General features: G+C 36.2%; 1 protein-coding gene across 3 annotated transcripts in view; it reads right to left on the reverse strand.

Annotated features, from left to right (window-relative positions):
• The window catches only part of TTC6 (tetratricopeptide repeat domain 6), a 203,354-nt gene that overhangs the window by 44,854 nt on the left and 131,782 nt on the right, over positions 1–26,718 (reverse strand). Inside the window, exons 11-19 of one of the 3 annotated variants that reach the window (XM_035728139.1) lie at positions 25,257–25,627; positions 19,315–19,777; positions 18,853–18,982; positions 17,819–17,991; positions 12,139–12,275; positions 9,062–9,231; positions 6,201–6,321; positions 4,653–4,803; positions 1,627–1,709 (exon numbers count right to left, since the gene is read on the reverse strand). In XM_035728139.1, coding sequence (XP_035584032.1) covers positions 1,627–1,709; positions 4,653–4,803; positions 6,201–6,321; positions 9,062–9,231; positions 12,139–12,275; positions 17,819–17,991; positions 18,853–18,982; positions 19,315–19,777; positions 25,257–25,627 — 1,799 coding nt within the window. Of the gene's footprint in view, positions 1–1,626; positions 1,710–4,652; positions 4,804–6,200; positions 6,322–6,807; positions 6,986–9,061; positions 9,232–12,138; positions 12,276–17,818; positions 17,992–18,852; positions 18,983–19,314; positions 19,778–25,256; positions 25,628–26,718 lie in introns of those variants that run through there. The other 2 variants (XM_035728137.1, XM_035728138.1) reach the window with 2 other exon arrangements.

The raw sequence follows: 26,718 nt of genomic DNA on the forward strand, positions 1-26,718 counted from the left end.
AAATATATAAAGAACGCATACAACTTATTACCAGAAAAAACCAAATAATCTGATTAAAAATGGGCAAAGGACCTGAATAGGTATTTTTCCAAAGAAGACATGTGGATGGCCAAAGGATGCTCAACATCATTAATCATCAGGGAAATGCACATCAAAACCACAATGAGATATTACCTTACACCTGTCAGAACGGCTGTTATCAAAAAGACAAGAAATAACAAGTACCGATGTGGAGAAAAGGGAACACTTGTGCACTGTTGATAGGAATGCAAATTGGTACAGCCACTATGGAAAACAGTATGGAAGTTCCTCAGAAAATTAAAAATAGAAATACCATACGATCCAGGAATCCTACTTTTGAATATTTATCCAAGGAAAATGAAACACTAATTCAAAACAATATATGCACCATTATGTCATTGAGCATTATTTACCATACCTAAGATATGGAAGCAATCTAAGTGTCCATCAGTAGATGAATAGGTAAAGAAGATGCAGTCAGACCGGAAAAGACAAATACTGTATGATTTCACTTATATGTGCGATCCAAAAACCAAATGAACAAACAACAAAAGCAGAAACAGACCCATAAATAAAAAGAACAGTTGCCAGAGAGGAGAGGGTGGGGGGGGGTGGGCAAAACATGTGCAGAGGAATGGGAGGTAGAGGCTCCCAGTTATGAAATGAATAAATCATGGGGATGGAAGGTACAGCATAGGAAATATAGTCAATGGTATTGTAATAGTATTATTTGGTTGGTAGCTACACTTGTGGTAAGCATAGAAGAAGGTATAGAGTTATTGAATCACTATGTTGCACACCTGGAACTAATGTAACATTGTGTGTCAACACTTCAATTTTTAAGAAGATGTGGTATATATGTGCAACAGAATATTACTCAGCCATAAAAATCTCACCCGTCCCCTCCACCCACCTCCCCTCTGGTAACCCTCTGTTCTCTATAGTTAAGAGTCGCTTTGGGTTTGTCTCTTTTTCCCCCCTTTGTTTTGTTTCTTAAATTCCACATATAAGTGAAATCATATGGTATTTGTCTTACTCTGACTGGCTAGTTTATTTTGCTTAGCATTATACCCTCTAGATCCACCCATGTTGTTGCAAATGGCAAGATTTCATTCTTTTTTGTGGCTGAGTAGCATTCTACTGTGTGTGTGCGCGCGCGCACACACACACACACACACACACACACACACACACCTTCTTTATCCATTCATCTGTTGATGAACATTTGGGCTGCTTCCACAGTTTGACTATTGTAAATAATGCTGCAATAAACACAGAGATGCACACATATCTTTGAATTAGTGTTTCTGTGTTCTTCGGATAAATACCCAGTAGTGGGATGACTGGATCATAGCATAGCTTAAACAGTTGTGTTTTGATGCAAGGAGAGAGCAAAGAGAAAGACTTAGTTATTTTATAATATAAATTATCTTAAAATTTAACAAATACAATAGCTCTATCTGACCTGGTAGTTGGAAGACGGCCATTGCTGGGAGATTAAATGTAAAAAGAGGAGGCTAGAAGGATCAAGAGGGAAGTAAAGATCCCAACAGTTAGCTCATGTGCCAAGTTATCCCAAGAAGAACTCCATTTCTATGTTCATACCTTATTATATATAATTGGATTCCATCTGGCTGAAGGTGGATAGCACGAGATAACTCTCTTACTGCCTTTTTCAGTTTATGCAACTGTTGAGTGATAAACAGAAACTTTGCTTATAATAAATACTGATTGCTTCCCTCCCACCCTTCAGCACAGAAATTTTGCAAGAACATTTCCTAATACACATTTTTTTAAGAATCATCAAAGCAAATAAGATACAGAGAAGTTTAAAAAAAGTTTATGATGCAAAGTCTTTGGTTCTTTAAAACCATCTATCTTTAATTTTGAAGAGTGATTACACATGTATATGTATAAAATTTTACATAAATGTGATTATATCATACTTTATAGTTTGTTTTCCCTTCTCATTTAGCTTTTTGGTTTTTCTCCTTCAACCAGAATACATTTTCCACTAAACTTTACTTCTGTTAATAAACTAGCATGCAAAGGATGGTAAAATAAAAACTAAAAGTAAATTCTACTTAAATATAAGGGAGGTAAGGGGCGCCTGGGTGACTCAGTTGGTTGAGTGACTGACTCTTGATTTCAGTTCAGGTTATGATCTCAGGGTCATGAAATTGAGCGCCCTATCAGGCTCTGTGCTCAGTACACAGAATCTGCTTGAGATTCTCTCTCTCCCTCTGCTCCTCCCCATGCTTACATGTGTGTGCTCTCTCTCCCTCTAAATAAATAATTGAAATCTTTATAAAAAAATAAGGGAGGAAAAACAAGTTTGCACTTAATAAGTAAATGAATGAATAAAACAAAATACAAGAATAATGGAAACCATATGTTTAAAATCAATATATAATGCAAAGTAAACATTGAATCTTTCCTTAATACAGGTCACAGGAGCATAATCAGGATTTGTACAAATGTGGGAACAAAAACCTACTCTCACTGGGAATATCACAAAAAGAGGACTCTAGAGACCCCAGCAAAATGAATCTGGGACATCAACAACTCCTCTCGCAATGCTGACACAGTGATACAAAGAGGAGAATGCACAGAACTAATATGTGCACAGAAGTAGGCAGTAGCTGTTGAAATGTACAAGCGGGTCGGAGGAAACAGTGGGTGGAGTCAAAAGAAGGAACCCAAAAATCGGGAGTTTGAAATGTGTTTAAATAAATTTGAGAAATTCTGTGGAACTTCCGTGCTTCTCAAGCTGACCCTGCTCTGCTTGGTGTAATTAATAAACCATCTAGCCTTATTATGTCTGCATTGTTCCACCTGTTCCAATAGCCATACATTGAGGAAACCCCACTTGGAAAAGATGGACGCTCACTGTCTGATCTTTATAAGCCGTCCTGGGTGGGACTTCTCCAGGCAGCCTTGGATTAGATTCACTCTGGAGGCTGAACCCACATAGTAGCCATATGCATTCTTCTATATACAAACACAGGGTTTGATCTGCAATTGTTTTATTTACATGGGATCGTTATTGTACACACTTAACACTCCTTTCTGAATCTTGCTTTTCTTATTCAACAATATCTCATGGAAATCCCTCTAAGTTGACGGTATTGTTCTAAGCACTATTTTTATTGACTAAATAATATTCTGTGGTGTGAATACAGCACAATTTATTCAACCATTACCACGTAGAGACTTTTTCCTCCTCAGAATAATAAGACTTTGAATAGATGTCCTTATATCCTGATACCATGCTGGTGCTTTGGGTTTAAGTGTGCCCAGAGGGAGTTCCAACTTCCCCAGAAGCTGTCAGCTCAATCAACATGGAGTTAAGCAAAAGGACCACACACCACAAATATGTCCATCCCTTCCCCAACAGTAGTCAAGAGCAAACTTTCCCTGGGGACAATACTAAGTCTGCCCTGGGTCTTCTACCTCCATTATCAGGGAGGGAAGGACTTTGTGTGGGACTCTAGTCACACTGGGTCCTGAGATGTGGACAATGGAGAGGACCCTCTAACCAACCAACTCTCAGTGGACAAGCAGTGTGAGCAAGAAATAAACCTTTGTTATTTTATTACAGTGATTTTTTAAGTGTTTTGGAGTTTTGGGGGGATGTGTGTGTGCATGTGTTAGTGTATGTATGTGTTTAACCATAGCACAGACTAGACTATCCTGACTGAAACCAGTGTGACAAGAGGACTTAATAGAGGACAAGAGTGGAAAGGTAATAAGGAGCCAATTCCTGTGGCTCTTGTAGGCCTTTGGCTTTTGCCGGATTTGGCTTTGATTCTGAGTGCAAGGGAAGCTATTAAAGGGTTGGGCAAAGTGAAATAATCTGACTTATGTTTTAACAGGATCATTATAGCTGCTGTGTTGAAAATCCATCAAAAAGTAGTAAAGAACAGAAGCAAGAAGACCAAGAGTTCCCTGCAATAGTCCCGGTGAGGAATGCCAGTGTCTTGGACAGGATGATTAGTGGTGGAGTGGTAAATAGGGATATCTATCTTGAAAGGTAGAAACAACAGTAGTGTTTATCTCTGAAAAGTCAGATTTGGTTGGAATCAGGGAGGACTTTTACTATTTATTGCATTGTTTGACTTCATAACACTAAAGATAAATTACATTTTTTAATTTAAATAACTTATAAAATTTAAACAAAATTTAAAGGTAAGTGTGAATGAGTAGAATCTCATTATATGCATGGATCCCATTCTATAAACCCACCTGCGCACTGTAAACATACACACACGCACAGTCAAAACCAAACGTTAACAGTAGTTGTCTCTAGAGAATAAAATTATGGATGGTTTTCAACTTATTTGCATACATATATTACATGAAATAAATATATATTGTTTTTGGAATACAGAAAAAGGTTATTATTTTTTTAAAAATAAAAGACAAAAATCATGCCTTATAAGTAGAGGCTTTATACATAGGTAATTATAGTTAGCTACACCTACTTAATATTTATTGCTTGAAAATGCATTAGTCTCTATAATTAACTGAAAACAAATACATTAATATACTAAAATTATATTGAACAGGTGGATATCCAGAAAATTAAAACTTTTTTTTTAAAAAAATCAAGGTTTTCAAGACTTAAATACCTTCTGATAGGTTTCTGCTCGACAAATATAGCTTTGAATATATAAAGGATCAAGTCTAATAGCCTCAGAAAAATGCCAAGTGGCTTCAAAGTAGTTATCCAAGTACAGCAGATGTATGAGGCCAATATTTATGTAAGCCAAAATAACAGTTCTAAAAAAATGAGAAAGCAAAATCTTGTTAGACATTTTAATTATTCCAAATGTTTTCCAATTTTGTATGAACCTAGTGAAATACATACATCAATATATATCAGGGGTTTTTTTAATGTTTTACTAAAGGAAAGTAAATCAATTAACTATTCTCTATTAAAAATTATAAACACTTTCATAAAATCCTTTAGTAGAGAATCAACATTTGTAGAGTCTATGCTAGGAACAGAATTCCGGAAGTCCCCAGGCAATACTTTACTCTTCCTTGACCTAATCTTGACTTATCTTGAATTACAAGCTTAGTTTTTCTCAATTTAAAAGTTTTCACTTCAGGCTATGTTGCATTTGCCCTGAGTAACAGAGAAACAGTAATATTCCCAAAGCCTGGAGTTAAAAATCCTCTCCATGTAGGTATAACCCAGCTTCTTTTCTATGTCAAATAACTGTATTTTTTCCTCTCTTACAATCAAAACATTCTCAATATAGAAATGGTCTTAGAAATTACTTTGTCTGATGCCTCTATTTCAAAATGAGGAAGACTACATATCCCATAGCCCAGCTTTATTAGAAGCCTGGACCCTTTGCCTAAAAGACATCAAAGTTCGTGCTGCCCATTTTTTGGCTTTTTTGCAACTGAAACTCTTTTCCTTCCCTTCCTGGCTCAAAAATACCCAAAAGAAAACTACTGTGGCCATTTTGGAGCCATTCTCCATGTCTTTCCTGAGTCAAGCTTAAAGTTTACCTTATATAAGCTAGGTAAACAGTCTGCTGGTTGGCATGGAATTGGCATGCTTTGTTACTTTTTTGACACCTTTCATTTTAATGAATGCTTCATTGAAAAGAAAGGAAATTAATTCTGTGTTTTAGAGCTGAGGTTTCTGACTAGTGTGTGCAACTTTCAGTCTTTGTTTCTTACTGAACCTATGTTCTAATGGAATTGGTTTTTTTCTTTGGCTTTACTATGCTAAATGGAGTTAGAGGTTCTAAACAGAGAATTTCTTCCTATTGAGTCATATGTGTTGTGCATAGCAAAAACAAGCAGAATATTTTCTCATTATTTTAAAAGTTGGTGACAGTTTTTCATGAAGTTAACTTCAAAAAGCCCTAACCTGGGCATCCCCACACTGCTGTAAATAATTTTATGTCATTATCTGCGGATTGGACTCCTCTCAAATGCATTCAAACTCTAAAATTTGCAAAAAGAATAAGCCGATGTTGGACACAGGTCTTATTTTAGAAGTAGTCTTATTTTCAGAAGTAGTATTCTGTTTCTAAGATGGCTTTACAATTATCTCATTTTACAAGGTTATTAATGATGTGGGGAAAGGACTTTTTCTTTCATTTTTTTTCTCTACTTTATACAAAAGTGAAATCAATACGACTATAAGGAAAACATACCTTTCTAGAGAAATAACAGTTTCAAAGTCACAGATTGCCAGCAACCAAAGTTTTAGATCTGCATAGAGTATGCCCCGATGTAGAAAACAACCAAGATTCTCATAGCCATCATTTATGAGAACTTAAAAATAAAAAATATATAGTTTATTCAGGTTCTGAACAAAAATATCTGAATTATATTTTAGTCTTCACCCTTCCTATCACTTATTCTTCAATTTTAATATTTTATAAAACAGGTCTGTGATGAGTGTACTTATTTGATGAGTAAGAAATAGCGTTCACATAAGAAATGTATGTGTTATAAGTAACAATGTGACTATCAAGTTTCAAAAACTCATTAAAACTGGAAGAAATCCTGGTGGTAATCTAGGATAGTCCACTCACTTTGTAGATGAAGAGATTAAGGTACAAAGGCACACAGGCATGTTGCAAGTCAATGGCAAAGATGGAATCTAACCTCTGATTCACTTCATTGGATGGCAGTCAGAAGGGCACCCTTGCCCTTGATGGCCTGTTAATTATCAGGAGGGCATTGCTATTGGCCGCAAAACAGGCTGTGGTACAACTCCAGACTGGGGCAGATGGCAGAGATCAGGATACTACTCACCAACGAGGGAAGGGCAGCTCAAAGAGGCTACTCCAAGGCCAGCAGAACTTGGAGTTAAGGCAGGTAACTCGTCTATGCTTGTCCCAAATAATAGGAGTATGGGGCAAAAAGAATCCTCTCTCCGTTCTCCAGGTGTGTGTCTCTCATCTGTAACTGGTCTAGAGGTCATCTCATGTCTCTTCACTTATGAATTTTCCCTTCACTTTCAAAACTATGTTAGTGAATTATATGGGTTTTCCACAACATTTGATCCATGTCTTCTAAGCTTCTCAGGCCCATTCTGGCTAAGAAGGGAAAGTTTTGCCAAAAATGAGCATAATGCTCACAGTCTGGGACACAAATATTCACAGTTCTAGACTTTGGGAAGTATATCTAGTGTAAGCAATGATCATATAGATTAAATAAATAATCACATGAAGGCAATCTGACTGCTCCATTCACAGTATGATTGGCTAGCAAAGAGCAAGTCAGCTGCAGTTTTGGTGGCTCATCTAGGAAAATAAAAAAGTTCTTCCTAAGGAAAAAAAATATTAGAATTACTTCACTTCTCTGTGCCTCCATTTCTTCATCAGGGATGAAAATAATACCTAACTCATAGCATTATTCTGCATATTAATTGAGACACTCCATATACAGCATTTAGAATAGTGTTTGGCAAGTAGTAAAATGCCCAGTAAATGTTATATATTATTATTACTTGGAAAAATATCTTAAGGGTCCTTTTTGATTGTGGAAGATAAAACTCTTTAGGCTAGCTTATAGAAAAGGATTAAAGTCAAAAATCAAGCTGGTCTGCTCTGAATAGTTAAATAATAGGGATTTTGTATTGTTGTGATAGTCTAGAAAAGAGGGGGTGAGGAGTCAACAACTTAGAGAAGAGAGAAGTGTGAGAAAGAGACTTTTAGAGATGACTGAAGAGAAAGGAACTTGGCCAGATGGCAGATGGACAGGGCTGACAGACAGAAATATACTTCAAGAAATAGGGGTGTGCTTGACCTTCAAATTTAAATGTCTCTGCTAAATGTATCCTTTGAACCCCAAGGTGTTCATGAACAGTAAACACAAGAATTGTGTGGATGAGGGCGCCTGGGTGGCTCAGATGGTTAAGCGTCTGCCTTCGGCTCAGGTCATGATCCCAGCGTCCTGGGATCGAGTCCCGCATCAGGCTCCCTCCTCCTTGGGAGCCTGCTTCTCCCTCCGCTTCTCTCTCTCTCTTTCTCTGTCTCTCATGAATGAATGAATGAATGAATGAATGAATAAATAAATAAATAAATAAATAAAAATAAGATTAAAAAAAGAATTGTGTGGATGAGCAAAAATGGAGAATCAATCAGGGAGCAGAAATTAGATGCAAAGATTATACGAGAAAGAAAAATTTAACTTAGTCCTGCCTTCCAAAAATCCTTAGAAATAGAAGAGAGAGCACCAGACTCCTCTCAGCACATAAAATGGCTTTGAGTTATTTTATTTGAATATTCATGGGAAGGGTGGCCTCAGAAGGCAATCATCTTATATTGCCTTCCCTGAGGAGCTGTGCAATTCTCTTTATAAGAGTCTAGTTGTCTCTTAATCTCTAGATACTGCCTCATCAAGAATGATGAAATTCTAGCACTTTGTACCCAGGGGAACACAGCCATGTTTGGAATGCTGGTCTCTGGCTAGAATTATCCAATCACAATGGGCTAATTTATTCAGCTGGGAACTGTTTACTGAGAACTTACTCTATGCCCAGAATTTTGTGGGGCATATTTATATACCAAGAATACATTGCTATAGGGTAAAGTGGAAATGGTTACTTTTAGCTACTGGCATCCTATCACTAAGGATTCTCAAAGCTCATTTTTAGTGTAAGGGTTAAAAAAACTTTGAAATTGACTAATCAGTGGGCTAGACCTATGGAATAGGACACAGCCCACCAGGAAAATTCACTGCACGCTGACTAGAAAATAGGCCTGGATTTCCAGAAATAACCTCAGAATTCAATATATAGAAAGAAATTTCTTTGAGATGATACTCTCCCATTGCCAAAGTTACACACACATTAAGTACAAACACATTCACATTCACTAAAATGGCATACAGGAACACTTTTAGCTAAACCATTGTAGCTTGTAAATATATATGAAAATATATATATAAATATATAACTATATATAACTACATAAAAATATACATAGTATATTAATAGTACATTCTATGAAAGTGAACTGCTGAACTTCAAATTCTTATATATGTGCAGCTGGAGGTGAAGTACCTGAAACGCTATAATCCTGTAGTGCTCTAAAAGGGCTACTCTTTCTAAATAAGCAGGCTCTATAATACAAAGCTAACCAGTTATTAGGATCTAAGTGAATTGCAACAGAAAAATCTTGAGTTGCTTGCTTATAAAATTGCCGTTTAAAATATGCTCTTCCTCTGTATGTCCTGGAAATAGAAAAAAAATCACTTTAATATATATTGCAAGATACACATTTTCTCTTTTTGGTAAACATTCACAACTAATTTTGTATTTGAATAACAATTTGTGATTATTTCCATTTGCTTCCCAAAAAAGTTTAGTGATGATGCTAATAGCAAAAAAAAAAGAATTTTTATAAATAATCAATTATACTTTATTGTACATATAATTATATGCTTATTAATAATGTGCTTAGTAACTATATAATATTTCTTGCACCTATCAGAGAGGTGTGTCAAAAAAGTAAATATGAGATTTACTTATTTTTATTATTTGAGTACCAAAATGTTAGACTTTAATTTGTATAACATTGTTCTCTAGAAAAACCAAATAACCCATTTTGAAGGAAATGGGCATCAGTGAGTGGAGTTGTTAGATTTTTCCCTGGCACTGAAGATACACCCAAATAAATAGGAGGCTGCTTTACATGGATGAAATGTATTTCATCACTTGTGTGATTGGATTTTATCTCTGTTAACTTCTGACTCCAATTTTGAAATTATCATTGACCTAATCAATTCCTGAAAATTCTATTTTCAGTCATTTAATAATGTAAAGCAAATCAAATCAAATAAACAATTAAGGAAAAACAGGAAATAGATTACCTGCTGTGAAGAAGTTAAATCCAGTTTGGTGCGGTGGGGGGAGGGGGGTAGGAGATAAAGAGATGTTCAAGAAAGTTATATCATGAAACCAATGATAATTTGGAGAAAAGAGTGCAGCCAGTATGTTGGCAGACAGGTTTAACAGAGGTCTTTCAAAAGCACTAAGCATCTAGAGGGGCGCCTGGGTGGCTCAGTCAGTTAAGCGTCTGACTTCAGCTCAGATCCTATCTCCCATTGAGCCTCAAGAGGGAACCAACACCCAGCTCAGCAGGGAGTCTGCTTGTACCTCTCCCTCTCCCCCTCCCCTTGCTCATGTTCTCTTTCTCTCTCTCAAATAAACAAAATCTTAAAAAAAAAAAAAAAGGCACTAAGCATCCTGAAACCCAGGATATTTTATCCTGCAGCAAAATGTTTTTTTGCCCCATCTTTAAGAGATGTCTTACTTATTTTCTAATGAATACAAGGATTTTATATTTATTTTTACTTCTGTTTGCTACAAATAATCCTAATATTTTTCAGCATATACATAATTCTGAACTTAAAATTTACAGAATAAACCTTCAGCAATATTTTTGTAAGATGCCATTAAGTCATGTCAATTCTTCAAACACACTGACTTTTACATCCTTTCCTTATTTTGTTTCCATTGCCTCATACTTCAGATCCTCATCAACTCACACCTGTGCCGCTATTTTACTTCATTCCTAGCTCTAGAGTAATAAGATTTATCAACAGGTAATAAAGATCTCTTTTCTCAAAAATTTTCAACAAACCTCTATTTGACAATGGAAGGAAGCCAAATTCTATATAGTCTTCCATAAGATAGCACCATCTTACAATATCTTGAATTAATCTTCTTGTTCTTCTCCAACTAATTTGATGCTGTTTGGTGCAAGAGTTCTAGCACCACAGTTAGCCAAGTTGTGAGTACAAAGGAAAAGTTCTTGAAGGAAATTAAAAGTGCTACTCCAGTGAACATTATGAACGATAAGAAAGTGAAACACCTTATTGCTGATATGGAGAAAGTTGAGTGGTCTGGATAGAAAACCAAACCAGCCACATTCCCTTAAGCTAAAACTAATCAAGGGCAGGGCCCTCACTCTCTTCAATTCTGTGAAGGCTGAGAGAGGTGGGAAGCTGCAGAAGAAAAATTTAAAGCTAGCAGAGGTCAGTTCATGTGGTTTAAGGAAAGAAGCTGTCTTCATAACATCAAAGTGCAAGGTGACTAGACATAAAAAGAATATCACCATATTATTCTGCTTAAATAAAGTTTAAAAAACGGGCAAAATTAAACTAAGAGTGTTTAGAAACACATACTTACGCGATGAAACCATAAAGAACTACAAGGAAGTGATTAAAATGGAAACCAGGACCGTGGTTACCCTCTGGGGGAGGCAAAGGCACAAAGGGGTCTCTAGGGTGCTGGAAATGTTTCTTGACCTGGTAATAGTTACACGGGTATTTACATTGTGATAAGTCATTAAGTTGTACATTTGTACACTTTTCTGGATGCATGTTTCATTTTAGTATAAAAAATTCCAATATTGAACAAATTGTGAGTGAAAAAATGAGCAGGTATGACTGTATACACATTTTAAATCTCTTCAAAACAAAACTTAGATTTAAAAAAAAGCAACAGGGGTGCCTGGGTGGTCAGTCATTAAGCATCTGCCTTCAGCTCAGGTCATGATCCCAGGGTCCTGGGATGGAGCCCCACATTGGGCTTCCTGATCCGCGGGAACCCTGCTTCTCCCTCTCCCACTCCCCCTGTTTGTGTTCCCTCTCTCGCTGTTTCTCTCTGTCAAATAAATAAATAAAATCTTTTAAAAGAAATTAAGAAAAAAAAGAAAAGCAACAAAATAAGAACTGCATTATGCACCACAAGGTTGGAAAAACAAAGTTTATTATTGAAGTTATAATATGATATTACAGAAGTCTACATAAACAGTTCTCTCTGCTCAGTGAATACAAAGAATATGAAAAGAAATTTAAAGAAAAAAATATAGGTCAATATTTTAAAAATTGATACTGTAACTAGCATTTAGGAAATACAAATGAAACCACTCTAAATTGCCACTTTATGCCTATTAAATTAAATTACCCACTACTGTTAGGATATAGTTAAAGATTTTCATTCACTGGTAGCAGTGAAAATTGATTTCACTATTTCTAAAGAGCTGTCTGATGTATTTCAAGCAATTTTCTTTCCTGGGAATGAACTTTTAAAAAAATAATAATTTCAAAAATCACATCTAAAATAATTCTTACCTGGCTTGAGAATTTTGGGGATCTATATTTAACAGAGCTGTAAAATCTTGTATGGCTGAAATCCAGTTTTCATTTTCATAGTGAAACATCCCACGTTTCAATAATGCATCTGTTCTTTTGGGATCATAAAAAATACACTACATGGGGGGTAGAAGGGAGGCACAAAAACATAGCACATTATAAAAAAACAAAAAACACAAGAAAAGTATATAATCTCATAGCAAATTAAATGTACTGCAACTACATTTTTAAACTTCAGATTACATAAAAGCAAACTACTTTAAGATGCCTAACATTCAAATTTGCATTTAAAGACCACGTCTTTAGAGGTGCCTTGGTGGCACAGTCTGTTAAGCATTTGACTCTTGGTTTCAGCTCAGCTCATGATCTGAGGGTTGTGAGATCCAGCCCAAGTGGGGCGCTCATTCGCTCACTCTCTCTCTCTCTCTCAAATAAATAAATAAATTTTTAAAGACCATGTCTTTAGGAAGAACATTTATCATCAAATTCTAAAAAGGGGAGGTTTTCTGAGGGAGAAAAAAAAAACAGCATATATAAGAAGCCAAGGCTTTTGCCCACTGAACTTTTTACTGATAAATCTTCTTTGGAGTGCGTGGGTGACTCCATCAGTTAAGCGTCTGACTCTTGATTTCGGCTCAGGTCATGATCTCAGGGTCATAGGATCAAGCCCCGAGTCGGGCTCCACACTCAGTACAGAGTCTGCTTAACATTCTCTCTCTCCCTCTCCCTCTGCCCCTCCCCCTGCTCTCTTGCATTATCTCTCTCTCTCTCTCTCAAATAAATAAATAAAATCTTTTAAAAAACAAGATATGATAGATCACAGCATTTATCCTAATTAAAGATGACACATATTAGACACATCAAGGCTGATTTAATCAAATCAAATATGTATTAATCTAGTCCCTAAAATGGTGAAAAGAAATGAATTGGTACTGGTTTATTCATTTCACATTGACATACAAGGCAAGAGCAAACAGACTAAATCATCGTGTCCTCCGTTGTAAACTTCTTGCCTATTGACAGTGGGGGTGAAAAAGTGAAGCACAAGGACTACTGAGTATTTTTAAAACAGGAAGGGGAAAAAATAACTAAAGATTTTGAAGCTTGTTTGACCTCAAGTGGCTGCATTAGTCAATGCATGGAGGAAATGAACAGGAATAGATAATCTAATGATTTCAATATTTTCAAAAGAGATTTTTGGTCACTTCTAAATTAGAAGTGATCAAAACTTACGATCTTCTCCTGAAGCAAAAGAATGTCAAGTATGTGGTTAACCATCATGGATTAAGAAACAGGGCAGCTGGCTGTTTCCTTTGCTGTGCAGAAGCTTTTCATCTTGATGAAGTCCTAAAGTTCATTTTTGCTTTTGTTTCACTAGCTTTGGATATGTATCTTGAAAGAAGTTGCTGTGGCTGATGTCAAAGAAGTTACTGCCTATGGTCTCCTCTAGGATTTCAATGGATTCCTGTCTCACATTGAGGTCTTACATCCATTTAGAGTTTATCTTTGTGTATGGTGTTAGAGAATGGTAGAGTTTCATACTTCTGCATGTGGCTGTCCAATTTTCCCAGCACCATTTATTGAAGAGACTGTCTTTTTTCCATTGCATATTTTTTCCTGCTTTGTCGAAGATTAGTTGACCATAGAGTTGAGGGTCCATATCTGGGCAAAACAAAGAGGCAACCCACAGAATGTGAGAAGATATTTGCAAATGACACTACAGATAAAGGGCCGGTATCCAAGATCTATAAAGAACTTCTCAAGCTCAACACCCAAAAAACAAATAATCAAGTCAAAAAATGGGCAGAAGACATGAACAGACACTTCTCCAAAGAACACATACAAATGGCTAACAGACACATGAAAAAATGTTCATCATCATTAGCCATCAGGGAAATTCAAATCAAAACTGCACTGAGATACCACCTTACACCCGTTAAAATTGAGAAGGCAAGAAACAACAAATGTTGGAGAGCTTGTGGAGAAAGGGAAACCCTCTTACACTATTGGTGGGAATGCAAGTTGGTACAGCCCCTTTGGAACACAGTGTGGAGGTACCTCAGAAAATTAAAAATAGAGCTACCCTATGACCTAGCAATTGCACTACTGGATATTTACCCCAAAGACATAGATGTAGTGAAAAGAACGGCCGTATGCACCCCAATGTTCATAGCAGCAATGTCCACAATAGCCAAACTGTGGAAAGAGCTGAGATTCCCTTCAACAGATGAATGGATAAAGAAGATGTGGTCCATATATACAATGGAATATCACTCAGCCATCAGAAAGGATGAATACCCAACTCTTACACCAACACGGATGGGACTGGAGGGGATTATGCTAAGTGAAATAAATCAAGCAGAGAAAGTCAATTACCATATGGTTTCACTTACTTGTGGAACATAGGAATAGCATGGAGAACATTAGGAGAAGGAAGGGAAAAATGAAGGGGGGGAAATCGGAGGGAGAAATGAACCATGAGAGACTATGGACTCTGAGAAACAAACTGAGGGTTCTAGAGGGGTGGGGGGTGGGGATGGGTCAGCCTGGTGATGGGTATTAAAGAGGGCACGTACTGAATGGAGCACTGGGTGTTATGCACAAACAATGAATCATGGATCACTACATCAAAAACTAATGATGTAATGTATGGTGATTAACATAACATAATACAATAAAAAAAACTAATGATGTATGGTGACTAACATAACATAATAAAGTTAAAAAAAAAGAAACAGGGCAGTTGGGAACATGGAAAAGCTAAATTATTTCAATAACTTTTAAATACTCAATTGTACTACAAACTAGAATTTAGAGCGAAGTCGGGAGATGAAGATTACAATTCCGCTGCAATGAGGGGAATATTTTGCCTGACGCTAGCCTCAAAGTACAGTTCAGCTAAAAGTTTACTTCTTCAAGGGAATTCCCTGATATTCCCCAATATAAATATATAATTAAATTCTCTTAACACCCCCATCATCTTTATTTCCTTCATGGCACTCATCATAAATTTTAACTATGCATTTATGTATGTATTTATTTCTTTAATATCTGTCCTTTTAACTATAGGCTCCATGTAGCAAGAAACATGTATTTTTTATTATGTTATGTTAGTCACCATACATTACATCATTAGTTTTGATGTAGTGTTCCATGATTCATTGTTTGTGCATAACACCCAGTGCTCCCTGCAGTACGTGCCCTCCTTCATACCCATCACCAGGCTGACCCATCCCCAACCCCTCCCCTCTGAAACCCTCAGTTTGTTCCAGGGTCCAGAGTCTCTCATGGTTCATCTCTCCCTCCAATTTCCCACCCCCTTTCATTTTTCCCTTCCTTCTCCTAACGCCCTCCGTGCTATTCCTTATGTTCCACAAATAAGTGAAACCATATAATTGCCTTTCTTTTTTTTTTTTAAGATTTTATTTATTTATTTATTTGACAGAGAGAGACCCAGCAAGAGAGGGAACGCAAGCAGGGGGAGTGGGAGAGGGAGAAGCAGGCTTTCCGCCGAGCAGGGAGCCCGATGTGGGGCTCAATCCCAGGACCCTGGGACCATGACCTGAGCCGAAGGCAGACGCTTAACGACTGAGCCACCCAGGCGCCCCAATAATTGTCTTTCTCTGCTTATTTCACTCAGCATAATCTCCTCCAGTTCCATCCATGTCAATGCAAATGGTGGGTATTCATCCTTCCTGAATGCTGAGTAATATTCCATTGTATATATATGGACCACATCTTCTTTACCCATTCATGTGTTGAAGGGCATCTCAGCTCCTTCCACAGTTTGGCTATTGTGGCATTGCTGCTATGAACATTGGGGTGCATGTGGCCCTTCTTTTCACTACATCTGTATCTTTGGGGTAAATACCCAGTAGTGCAATTGCTGGGTCATAGGGTAGCTCCATTTTTTAACTTTTTGAGGAACCTCCATACTGTTTTCCAGAGTGGCTATACCAGCTTGCATTCCCACCAACAGTGTAAGAGAGTCCCCCTTTCTCCACAACCTCTCCAACACTTGTTGTTTCTTGCCTTGTCAATTTTTTCCATTCTAACTGGTGTAAGGTGGTATCGCAATGTGGTTTTGATTTGAATTTCCCTGATGGCTAATGATGTTGAACATTTTTTCATGTGTCTGTTAGCCATTCCTGTGTGTTCTTTGGAGAAGTGTCTGTTCATGTCTTCTGTCCGTTTTTTGACTTGATTATTTGTTTTTTGGGTATTGAGTTTGAGAAGTTCTTTGTAGATCTTAGATACCAGCCCTTTATTTGTAGTGTTATTTGCGAATATCTTCTCCCATTCCATGGGTTGCCTCTTTGTTTTGTTGACTGTTTCCTTTGCTGTGCAGAAGCTTTTTATCTTGAAGTCCCAAAAGTTCATTTTCACTTTTGTTTCCCTTGCCTTTGGAGACGGGTCTTGAAAGAAGTTGCTGTGGCCAATGTCGAAGAGGTTACTGCCTATGTTCCCCTCTAGGATTTTGATGGATTCCTGTCTCACACCGAGGTCTTTCATCCACTTAGAGTTTATCTTTGTGTATGGTGTACGAGAATGGTCAAGTTTCAGTCCTCTGTATATAGCTGTCCAATTTTCCCAGCACAATTTATTGAAGAGACTGTCTTTTTTCCCTTGCATATTTTTTCCTGCTTTGTCAAAGATTGGTTGACCATGGAGTTGAGGGTCCATATGTGGGCTCTCTATTCTGTTCCACTGATCTATGTGTCTGTTTTTGTGCCAGTACCATGCTGTCTTGGTGATCACAGCTTTGTAATATAGCTTGAGATCAGGCAACGTGATGCCCCCAGCTTTGTTTTTCTTTTTTAACATTTCCTTGGCGACTCAGGGTCTTTTCTGGTTTCATACAAATTTTAGGATTGTTTGTTCCAGCACTTTGAAAAATGCCATTGGTATTTTGATCAGGATGGCTTTGAAAGTATAGATTGCTCTGGGCAGCATAGACATTTTAACAATGTTTATTCTTCCAATCCAGGAGCATGGACTATTTTTCCCTATTTTTGTGTCTTCTTCAATTTCTTTCATAAGTGTTCTGTAGTTTCTAGAGTATAGATCCTTTACGTCTTTGGTTAGGTTTATTCCAAGGTATCTTATGGTTTTTGGTGCTATTGTAAATGGAATCGATTCCCTAATTTATTCACCAACATTTATCCACTACATTATATAGCACCTTAGTTGATAAATATTTGTGAGTGAATGAATGAAAGAGCCAATGAGCACAGCTTCTTTAAGAGCAGATAGGTTTGCTGCAGAAGAGAATCAGCCATGTCTCAAGAGTAAGAAGTAGAAAATAAGTTTCTCTCTTGTTTGAAGGGAAGAAGCAATTTTCAAAAGTTTCTCTAGCCACTATTTCATGCTTCAAGAGGAGAGAGCTGGAAAAGTCATGCCCCCTCCCTCCCAGAGTTGTCTCAATGCTCCCACACCCAACTCTTTGACATAAATTCATTCATTCACTAATAATTTAGAAAAATCATTGACATAGTGTTAATATCAATCCCAGTACTGAGTGCTCTAGGTCCTAACATAATAAATTAGTTTTGATTATATAACGTATATAAAAGAATTTCAATGATTTGCTATAATATCAGGATGAGACTATCATGATCTAAAATATATAAATGTCAGCATTATATGTAATACAGCTTACTTTAGAAAAGTCATCAATGGCCAGTACTTTGTTTGATATTTCATACATCTCACCCCTCCTGAAATATATATCAGCATCCATGGGCTTGCACTTAATTGCCTGGGTATAGTTTAGAATTGCTAAAGTAATGTCTTTTCTTCTCCTGAAAATTTCCGCCTTTGACAAGTATGCCTCTAAAGTAAATTAAAAAGGTAAAATTTAGTGTTACAGTCCTTTTATTAACTCTGAAAATTTTAATCCCTTGCCCTCTAAAAATGTAGTCTTAGAATAATGTCTCTCTATTATACTTTCTTAACCATTTCATCTCAGGGTTTTGTTTTTCTACTTCAACAATGCAGAACTTGCTCTCAAAGGCTGATAAATACTCATTATAGTTAAAAGTATATTCAATTTCAATCCTAGGTAACAAAAATTACCTTTTACCTTTTTGCATATCTAAAGTGTTTCATACTCTTTTAATGTTTATAGTAAAACAAAAATGTATGGGCTTTGGCAGAAATAGGCATAGATCAAAAAATATTTATGAAGCTCAAGTTATATTCTAGGGCTATGTTGTGTATGCTGGGGATACAAAGATGAATGTGACATTTTCTCATTCCCAAAAAGCTCTATGTTTCTGGGTTCCATTCAAGCTGGTTAGAGGATGGTACATAAAGGCAAATGTACAGATTCCATCCAACTAAGAAGTCATGGAACACTACAATGCTTCAGAGATTTGTGGTCAAGAAAAGCTTTATGAATCATGTACATAACTAAAATTTCTAAGTTCATATCCTTCTTGTGGGATGAGCAGTAGGAACAAATTTATTATAATGTATACAAGGACATTAGCCTTTCAAAGCATGGTGAGTATTTTGGAAATAGTATAAGATCATACTAGTCCAATATATACAATATCAAGAGTAAATTTAACTTTTAAAAGCTACAACCATTTTTGGAGACTTACATCTATTAACTTATATATCTTTATAACACCACTAAATGACCAAAGCTTAGGTAAAGATATAAGTAATATAAATGCGCAGACAACCCACCTGCATTATTTTTATTATGTTTATTTATATAATTCAAATCATCCAAAGCTTCATTAATTTTGTCTTGGAAAAGATAAATGAAATGTCGGTGCCAATAGGCATTGAGAAACAATGGCTCCAAAAATATAGCCTAGAAAATATATGTATATAAATTGAATTAAAGTTGTTTTATTAAAGGAAAATATCCTATCAAATAAATTTTGCAAACACTATTGATCCAAGTGGCTTTCTATGTATATAGTATAAAATGATACCTCCCAATCTGACAAAATGTAGTGTTTTTAATATCAATTATTGAAAATGCCAATAATTATAATTTCACAATCCCACATGTATACTGCAAATATTCATGGTTCAAAATTCTAGTAGAAATTATTATATAAATTATTACATAGATAGGATTATAATTATAAATATAAGTTTAAATTGTTAATATTGTTATTCTGATTAAATAAAACTTACTTCCTGTAGATCTTTCATGGCACTCTGTAACTTTCCCAGTTTCCTATAAATAGCTCCACGCCTACAATATGCAAATGCAGGATATTTTTTCTTATCATTTATTTCTTTAGTCAAGATCTCCACTTCGGATTCATAATGTTTAATAACTTCTGGAGAAAGACTAGACTTCAAAGAATCACTCAATTCTATTTTTGGTGGTTCTTTCATTCTTTCAGACAAGCTTTCATGGATAGATATTTTAATAACTTTCTTTTCTGTGGTTGTCTTCTGATGTTTATGATAACAGAACATATCAAGAGCCCATGTTCGAAGGTCACAATTTTCTGGAATTCCTCCCTTACTTTGGACAAATTCATCAAAATTTAAACACATAGGTAGACTGGGACAAAGAATTTTACGTTCATATAATGGAACTTTGAGTAAATATTTCTTCTGTCCAGGAAGGATTCCATGAGATGTTGATCTAGTTATTAAAAGAGTGATTTTTTAAATTACAGAAATATAATTACTTTTATAATCAATAAATCAATTCAGCCACACATGAAATTACTATTTCTCTATTATTAAAATAAAATTACATGCTATTTTTATGCAAACCAAGTCCTCCTGTTCATCAAAACTGTAACACCATATGAAGAATCTATATAGAAACTCTATAGAGTTTATTAAAGCAGACGATTGTTATCTAAAGATGTAGCCTTTTTACAGTACTGAAATAAGGTGTTGATGCTCCTTTCAGATTTAATTTACACCCCTACCCCCAACCAGAGAAATTACAGTGGGGAATTGAGGAGGTAAACTGATGTAAGAAAGGAAATGCCATCCAAGAGGTTGGAGAGCACAGGAACTTGAGGAAATGGGAAGAAGGGAAGATTTGACTAGACAGTAAACTACTAAATTAACATCCCAGACTTCACCCGTCTTTAGCAGACTATGAAATTAATGAATACCTAATATGCTTTCAATGGACATTTCCACCTCCACATTCATCTCTACCCTCTCCACTTTGCCTTCTGCCCAGGGGACTAATCTGTACAGATTACATCCATAAGATCCCTTATTCTCTGTCTTCTAATTGGGTATGTCCAATTAGAAATCCCAAAGAGGTAAGTTGGAGAGTGAAATCAAGGTATTTATTCCTCTGGTTCCCTCCTGAAGGGTTGCCTGAAACTGGCTATCATCCTTGACCAAAGATCAAATGACCAAAGATCACTACTTTTTTTAAGGAAAACCTTTCTACACAATTCCTCTTGAAGGTTCTGGTAATCACTCCTACTTTTTGTCCTCTCAGCCTTAGGAGTAGAAAATGGCTCTGTTATTTTTAGCCCTAGGATACTACATTATCATTTGTGGTTTCCCTGCCCTGACATCTTTGTAAATTGTCCTTTTATTATACTTTCCTAGAATTATCCTAAATTGAGAGTGCTCTTTACTGGCACCCTGACTGATAAAATAATTGGTACCAGAGGTAGACTCAGGAAATACACAGAAGGATCCTAGGATAAACTTCTTGCCAGGATCAAATAGGACACAAATAATCCATGGTATGTGGTACTATCGAAGCTCCTCAAATTATCATCAGTGTTAGCAGGGGATGGTGTTCAGGTGGAAGGCAAGGTATCAGGAAATCAAATAGCTACCACTTAGTCATGAGGATAATAATAATGATTATAAAAATTGTGGAATCACTTTACTTCAGACCAAAAGAGAAGAACAGTACCTATTAAATACCCAAATTCCCTAAACCTTGTATACCAAGATAATGAAGCTCCTAGGAAAGGAGTAGGAAACTGAAATATAAGATGTGAATATTTGAGCAAGCATGAATGAGGCTGACAATTTTGAATCTCCAAATTCCACTCATCTTCTCTTAACAGAAGAGATTGGTTGAGGGACTGTCAGATTCCCCAGTCTGAGAGACTCAAACTCTCTTGTATAGATATCTTTCAGTGAGTACACTGAGACATTGCTTCATATGCTATATTAAATCTAATTTAAGCACTCCCCAAAATCACTCAGCTGTGACCTCCTGAATCCTTTCATGGAGCTACAACTACCACCGATCCGCCTCCTGCATACCTCTTCCACATAGGTGGCCTTGGATCGGTGGCTGCTAGCCCTAACCAGTGCAGCCTTGCTAGAACTTCCAGGTATACTCTGAGTGATCCCCAAACTTTATTTTTTTTAAGATTTTTTTTTTATTTTATTTATTTGACACACAGAGAGAGATAGCGAGAGAGAGGGAGAGAGCACAAGCAGGGGGAGCGGCAGGCAGAGGGAGAAGCAGGCTTCCTGCATGAGCAGGGAGCCCGATGTGGGGTTCGATCCCAGGACCCTGGGATCATGACCTGAGCTGAAGGCAGCAGTTTAACCAACTGAGCCACCCAGGCGCCCCGATCCCCAAACTTTAGCATCAGTCACCTGGAAGACTCGTTAAATACACATTTCTGGTATAGATTTCTAGTGAGATTTGGTGGACAGAATTGTTTTAAAGATTTATTTATTTATTTATTTATTTATTTGAGAAAGAAAGAGAGCAGGGGAAGGGGCAGAGAGAGAGAATATCCAAGCACACTCCTGAGTGCAGAGCCCAATGTGGGGCATGATCTCAAGACCCATGAGATCAGGACCTGAGCCACAACCAAGAGTGTGACACCTAACCAACTGAGCCACCTAGGTGCTCCAGACAGAATTTGAAGTTATAGGGATCTGTGGCAATAACTAAATGACTGCAAATCCTTAGAAAGTGAGGTAGATGGGCAGCCTGCTAAGGTGTTCTTTGACTTACACAGATGAAGAACTTTTAGGTCTCCTGGGCATAAGCCTAACCAGCTATAGTGGGGTTTTACAACCTCTTATGCAGCTCTCAGACCTCAGCCAGTTCATATCTAAAACCTCTCACCTGACAGGAAGGCCAGACCAGGTTCCGCTGAGAAAGGATCTTGCAATGTGGCCTTGATGTATTTAAGGAATTTTCCCCAAAAGTTTCCAGAGGTCTAGGAAAGAGGAAACACCCAAACCTCCTGGGAATTATTAGATACCCTAAACTTATGCTGATCCACAGATACCCATTGTGGATGCCACTCCAAATTAGGGAATTATGATGGTCAAGTGATACAAAAAATCTTGGCCTGAAACCATCTAACAGAATCTAGTGAGACATGGACCCATTCTGAGATAATTTCCCTAGTCCTAGAATGTGTAGTAGGAATGAATCAACTTCATAACTGCATAAACTATATACTGAAGAAGATAATAGTAGTAAGGATCAAGTGGAAATCTCTATAGCTGCCCCATTCCATCCTATACCACCATCCACAAAGGTAGTATATCAAAAGCAATACCAGACCATCAGGGAAATTACAGATTAACAGCACAAGGAAAATAAGTCATCTCTGCTTGTGGGGGAAATAAATTCTGCCTCTCTTGGGGGTGTAGCAGTGGCAAGATGAGCCAAGAAAATCAGAACTGAGACTACAGATTCACTTTCAGTAGCTAGTCAAGTTTGGAAGTTTTGATAGTGGAAGTCAGGACCATGGCCTGACTTATTCTAGAAAGGGAAGAAGGCAATGCATTCACAGAAATAGGAGAGCCAGTAGCAAAGGGGCTGGCCTGGATCTCAGATCAAGTATGTTACTCAATCCTGGAAGACAGAACATTTGCAGAGATCTGAGAGGCTAACAATTCATGGAAGTCCAGGTCAGAGAGAAGGCAATGAGTACAAGGGAGTCAAGGTGGGCCAGGAGCCCCATCAACAAACACAGCTACCTGCCACAACAGTGAGCTGGTGAAGAAGGTCTCTGCTAGTCACTGACTGGCTGGTCCACCAATATTGGGCTCAGAGACCAAAGCAGAGAGAAACTTCCAGAGAAATGGTAAAGCAACAGTTACTGCAGACACATGGCATCCCATCAAGACCTAGATGAGGGGCCAGGCAACAGGGGTAACCTATAGAACTGGGGACTGACAGGAAATGCATGGGTCTGGGTTTAGCTCAAATAGACTTTGGCAGGAGTTACTTTCCACAGTCAAGCTTTGACTTGATATATGAGTACATACACAGTCTGTTTTTAACCATTTAAGGGAGCCAGCAAGAATGAGGATGATTAAACAAGCTTAAAGGTCAGATATAAAATGGTAAGAAGGATAATTCTGTTTTAACCACAATAAGATTAGTGAAAAAAGATCTCAAACTATAGGAATAAAATTATTTTTTAAAGTTTCTACATAAACTTGTTTTAAAATAACAGTTTTTTCATAGCTACACTTTTACATTAAATTAGTTTAGATTAAGATTTTTTAAAAAGAAGTTAGGAAAGCTGTACTAATATATTATCCTAGCCAAATACTCCCATAGTTTATTTTACTGCGTCCACCAAAAGGTTCATCCTATTACACCTGTTGGCAATATATACAAATATCAAATTCAGTTGTTAAAAGGCAAATAAATCTCCTTATAGTCAAAGTGATAAAGAATGAGAATGAAGTAAAATTCCAGACAAAAATAGTGTTTCACCTGCTTATATCCTTTAGAGAGACAGAAGTCACTTAGGTCATGGCCAAAATGGTGCAGTGTTTTATCCTCTCTAGGACATTAAAGATTCATATGCTTTGAAATCAGCAAATATATCAAAAATGTATAAGCAAATTTCTGGTTCTTATCAAAAACATTTGTCAACTTAGGAAAAACCTATCTGAAGTCTTCTAAAGATGAGCTAACAAAAACACATTTTTGTTGCAGGGAAAACTCAAGCATAAGTAGTGTGTAGGGTACTCAGGACTCAAATGGCATCCTCCCCTAGGGTCGGTCTCTGTTCCACCATGCTTACATAGGCTGTTCCCAAGTCTTTTCAGGGACAATAAGCCACCATACCAAAACATCATTAATTTAACCGTTTTTCAGAACCAGCAAGTCTTTATAATAATGAAGTAAACAAAAACACTTATGACTCTCTTATCAACGGGAAAGTCTTTACTTTTCAAAAAGGAATAAATTTAATGAATTCTTTGTCATCTGGGGATATCTAAAGAGAAATAAAGCCCAGAGCTTTTTGCAAACTATTTTGCACAACCCTTCAGTTATAAGAAAGTTACACCCTGGACACTTAAATATGAGCATACCTGGAACTTCAGTTGCTGTCATCTTAGGTTCTTGCACATTTTTTTAAGATTTATTTATTTACTTTAGAGAGAGAGAGAGATCACGAAAACAGGGCAAGGGGCAAAGGGTGAGAGAGATTCTTAAGCAGACTCCCTGCTAAGTGGGGAGTCCAACGCCGGGCTCCATCTCACACCCCTGATATCATGACCTGAGCAGAAATCAAAAGCTGGATGCTCAATCGACTGAGGCACTCAGGTGCTCCATGTCCTTACACATTTTTAAACATGCTAGATACTATTACTTCTAAGTAAGGAGAAAAATTATTTCTATATGTTGATCCCTGAATAAGGGCTCACACAACATACAAAAACAGTTTGTCTATCTAGATTACTCAATTCATTAAGTCCAAATTTGAAAACAGTTAAATCTCAGCCATCTATTTCAACTTCTGAATGGGTGATATTTGTTTGGAGCAGAGGTTGTTTTTTTGGTGTTAAATCACTTCATAAAAATAACTTAGATTTTATTTCTTTCTATTGAAAGATTTCATTTAACTATCAAATTGACTTAGTTTTACTTCATGTCCTTAAGTCAGCCCCAACTTTAAAATATAGTTTAAACCAGTCATATATTTATACTATTGAATACCCATATTTTTTTTAAATTTTTTTATTGTTGAATACCCATATATTAAAAAACAAGGGATTCTCCTTTAGCTGAGACTTTAACATATTTTCAATGCTGAATAAAATAATAACAACTTCAGTTAGTGAAATTATAAGATTAAGACCAAAACCACAATACATTTCATAAACTGTAACAATTATTGATTAAACAAGACCTTTTAAGAACTTTTGGAGACTTGGCTAATTCATCATACACGGCTGTAAGTTTACTGCGCTTCAATCTTTTCTTCAGTCTTATCTTCTTTTTCTTGGGATAAACAATATAACTAATGCCAGCTTTTTTAGATGCTTCAATGAGAGAGAGAGACAGATTTCTCAAACTTCTTCTCTCCTGCATGTTATCTAAGATGGTATCTATATTTTCTTTCTCAGAAGTTTCCTCAGTTTCATTTTGCTGAGTCATCCAATGCTCCAACTGCTTTGCTTTCTGAAATATCATGTCTTTTATATTGCTTTGCATGTCATCCTTAATCTTTATTGGAGTTGTGGCCTCCTCTTTCTTCAATTCAACTGCAGATTTTACTCTCTTATTAGCAAGGAAACAAAGATAGAAAAACTTAAAATCAAGCTAGTTGCTATATGTTTTAAACTAATTCAGTTACAATTATTATTAACATAGTTTGAAAATTTTAAATTGTATTCTTAATGTTTTTCAAAGTCAGCTTATAAAGTTAATAGTAAGTTGGTTAAAGCAAAGTACAATAATTTGGTTATGTGACATTTTGTTAGCTACTTAAAAATAACACTATAAAGTAGATAGGCATTAACTGTGATTTTATGTATTCTTAATTAAAAGACAATGCTTTTTACATATTCAAATAAAGTACATACTCTACTTTTACTCTTAATGAAAAGAATTGGTAAAATGGGTAAAAATTCTTAAAATGCCTTATCCTATAAAACCAATTTGTGAGTCTATTTTCACAAAAGCACTTTAACAACACTGAATTTCTATACAATAGTATTCAAGTATCCTCTACAATATTTTCAATTCAATATTTATAAGCTTAAGAACAGAATTCCAGCCTAATATTTTTATCCAATCATCAGAGAATCAACTTAACTTTTAATAATAATATCAATATTATAATGTACTAATAATTATAAATAATTTGCAATAACTATGCATTAGTACTTGAAATTCTAACAACTCATTATTAATAAAAGAGATTAGTTCCAATCCTTTTATATAACATTTCCAGCTTATTGAGCCATTGTCAATAAATTAACTGCATTTAAGTTTGTTAATAAATAATCATTTGTTATACAAATGTTTTTCTTTATAGTGAAGTTAGGCTCAAATTCCAAAGATAACAATTTCACACAAGCTAGTTGTATTCTTTAAGATATACTAAAGTACAATAGAGATATTGACCCTCCATAATTTATCATACTTCCCCATCTCTAGAAACTATATGTAACTTATTATATAATTAAAATAGAGAATAGGGTAATACATAGACTGTAGAATATATGTATGTATAATATAGGTATATATCAAGAAATATAGGCACATATGTCTGTAGGTGTGAGATATATATATATAGAGAGAGAGAGACAGCGTGCTCAGGAAAACATGTGCCTGAAAAAAAAAGGTGTGATATATATATCTCAGGA

This window comes from Zalophus californianus, chromosome 6 (assembly GCF_009762305.2).
Source record: "Zalophus californianus isolate mZalCal1 chromosome 6, mZalCal1.pri.v2, whole genome shotgun sequence".
NCBI classification, from domain to species: Eukaryota; Metazoa; Chordata; class Mammalia; order Carnivora; family Otariidae; genus Zalophus; species Zalophus californianus.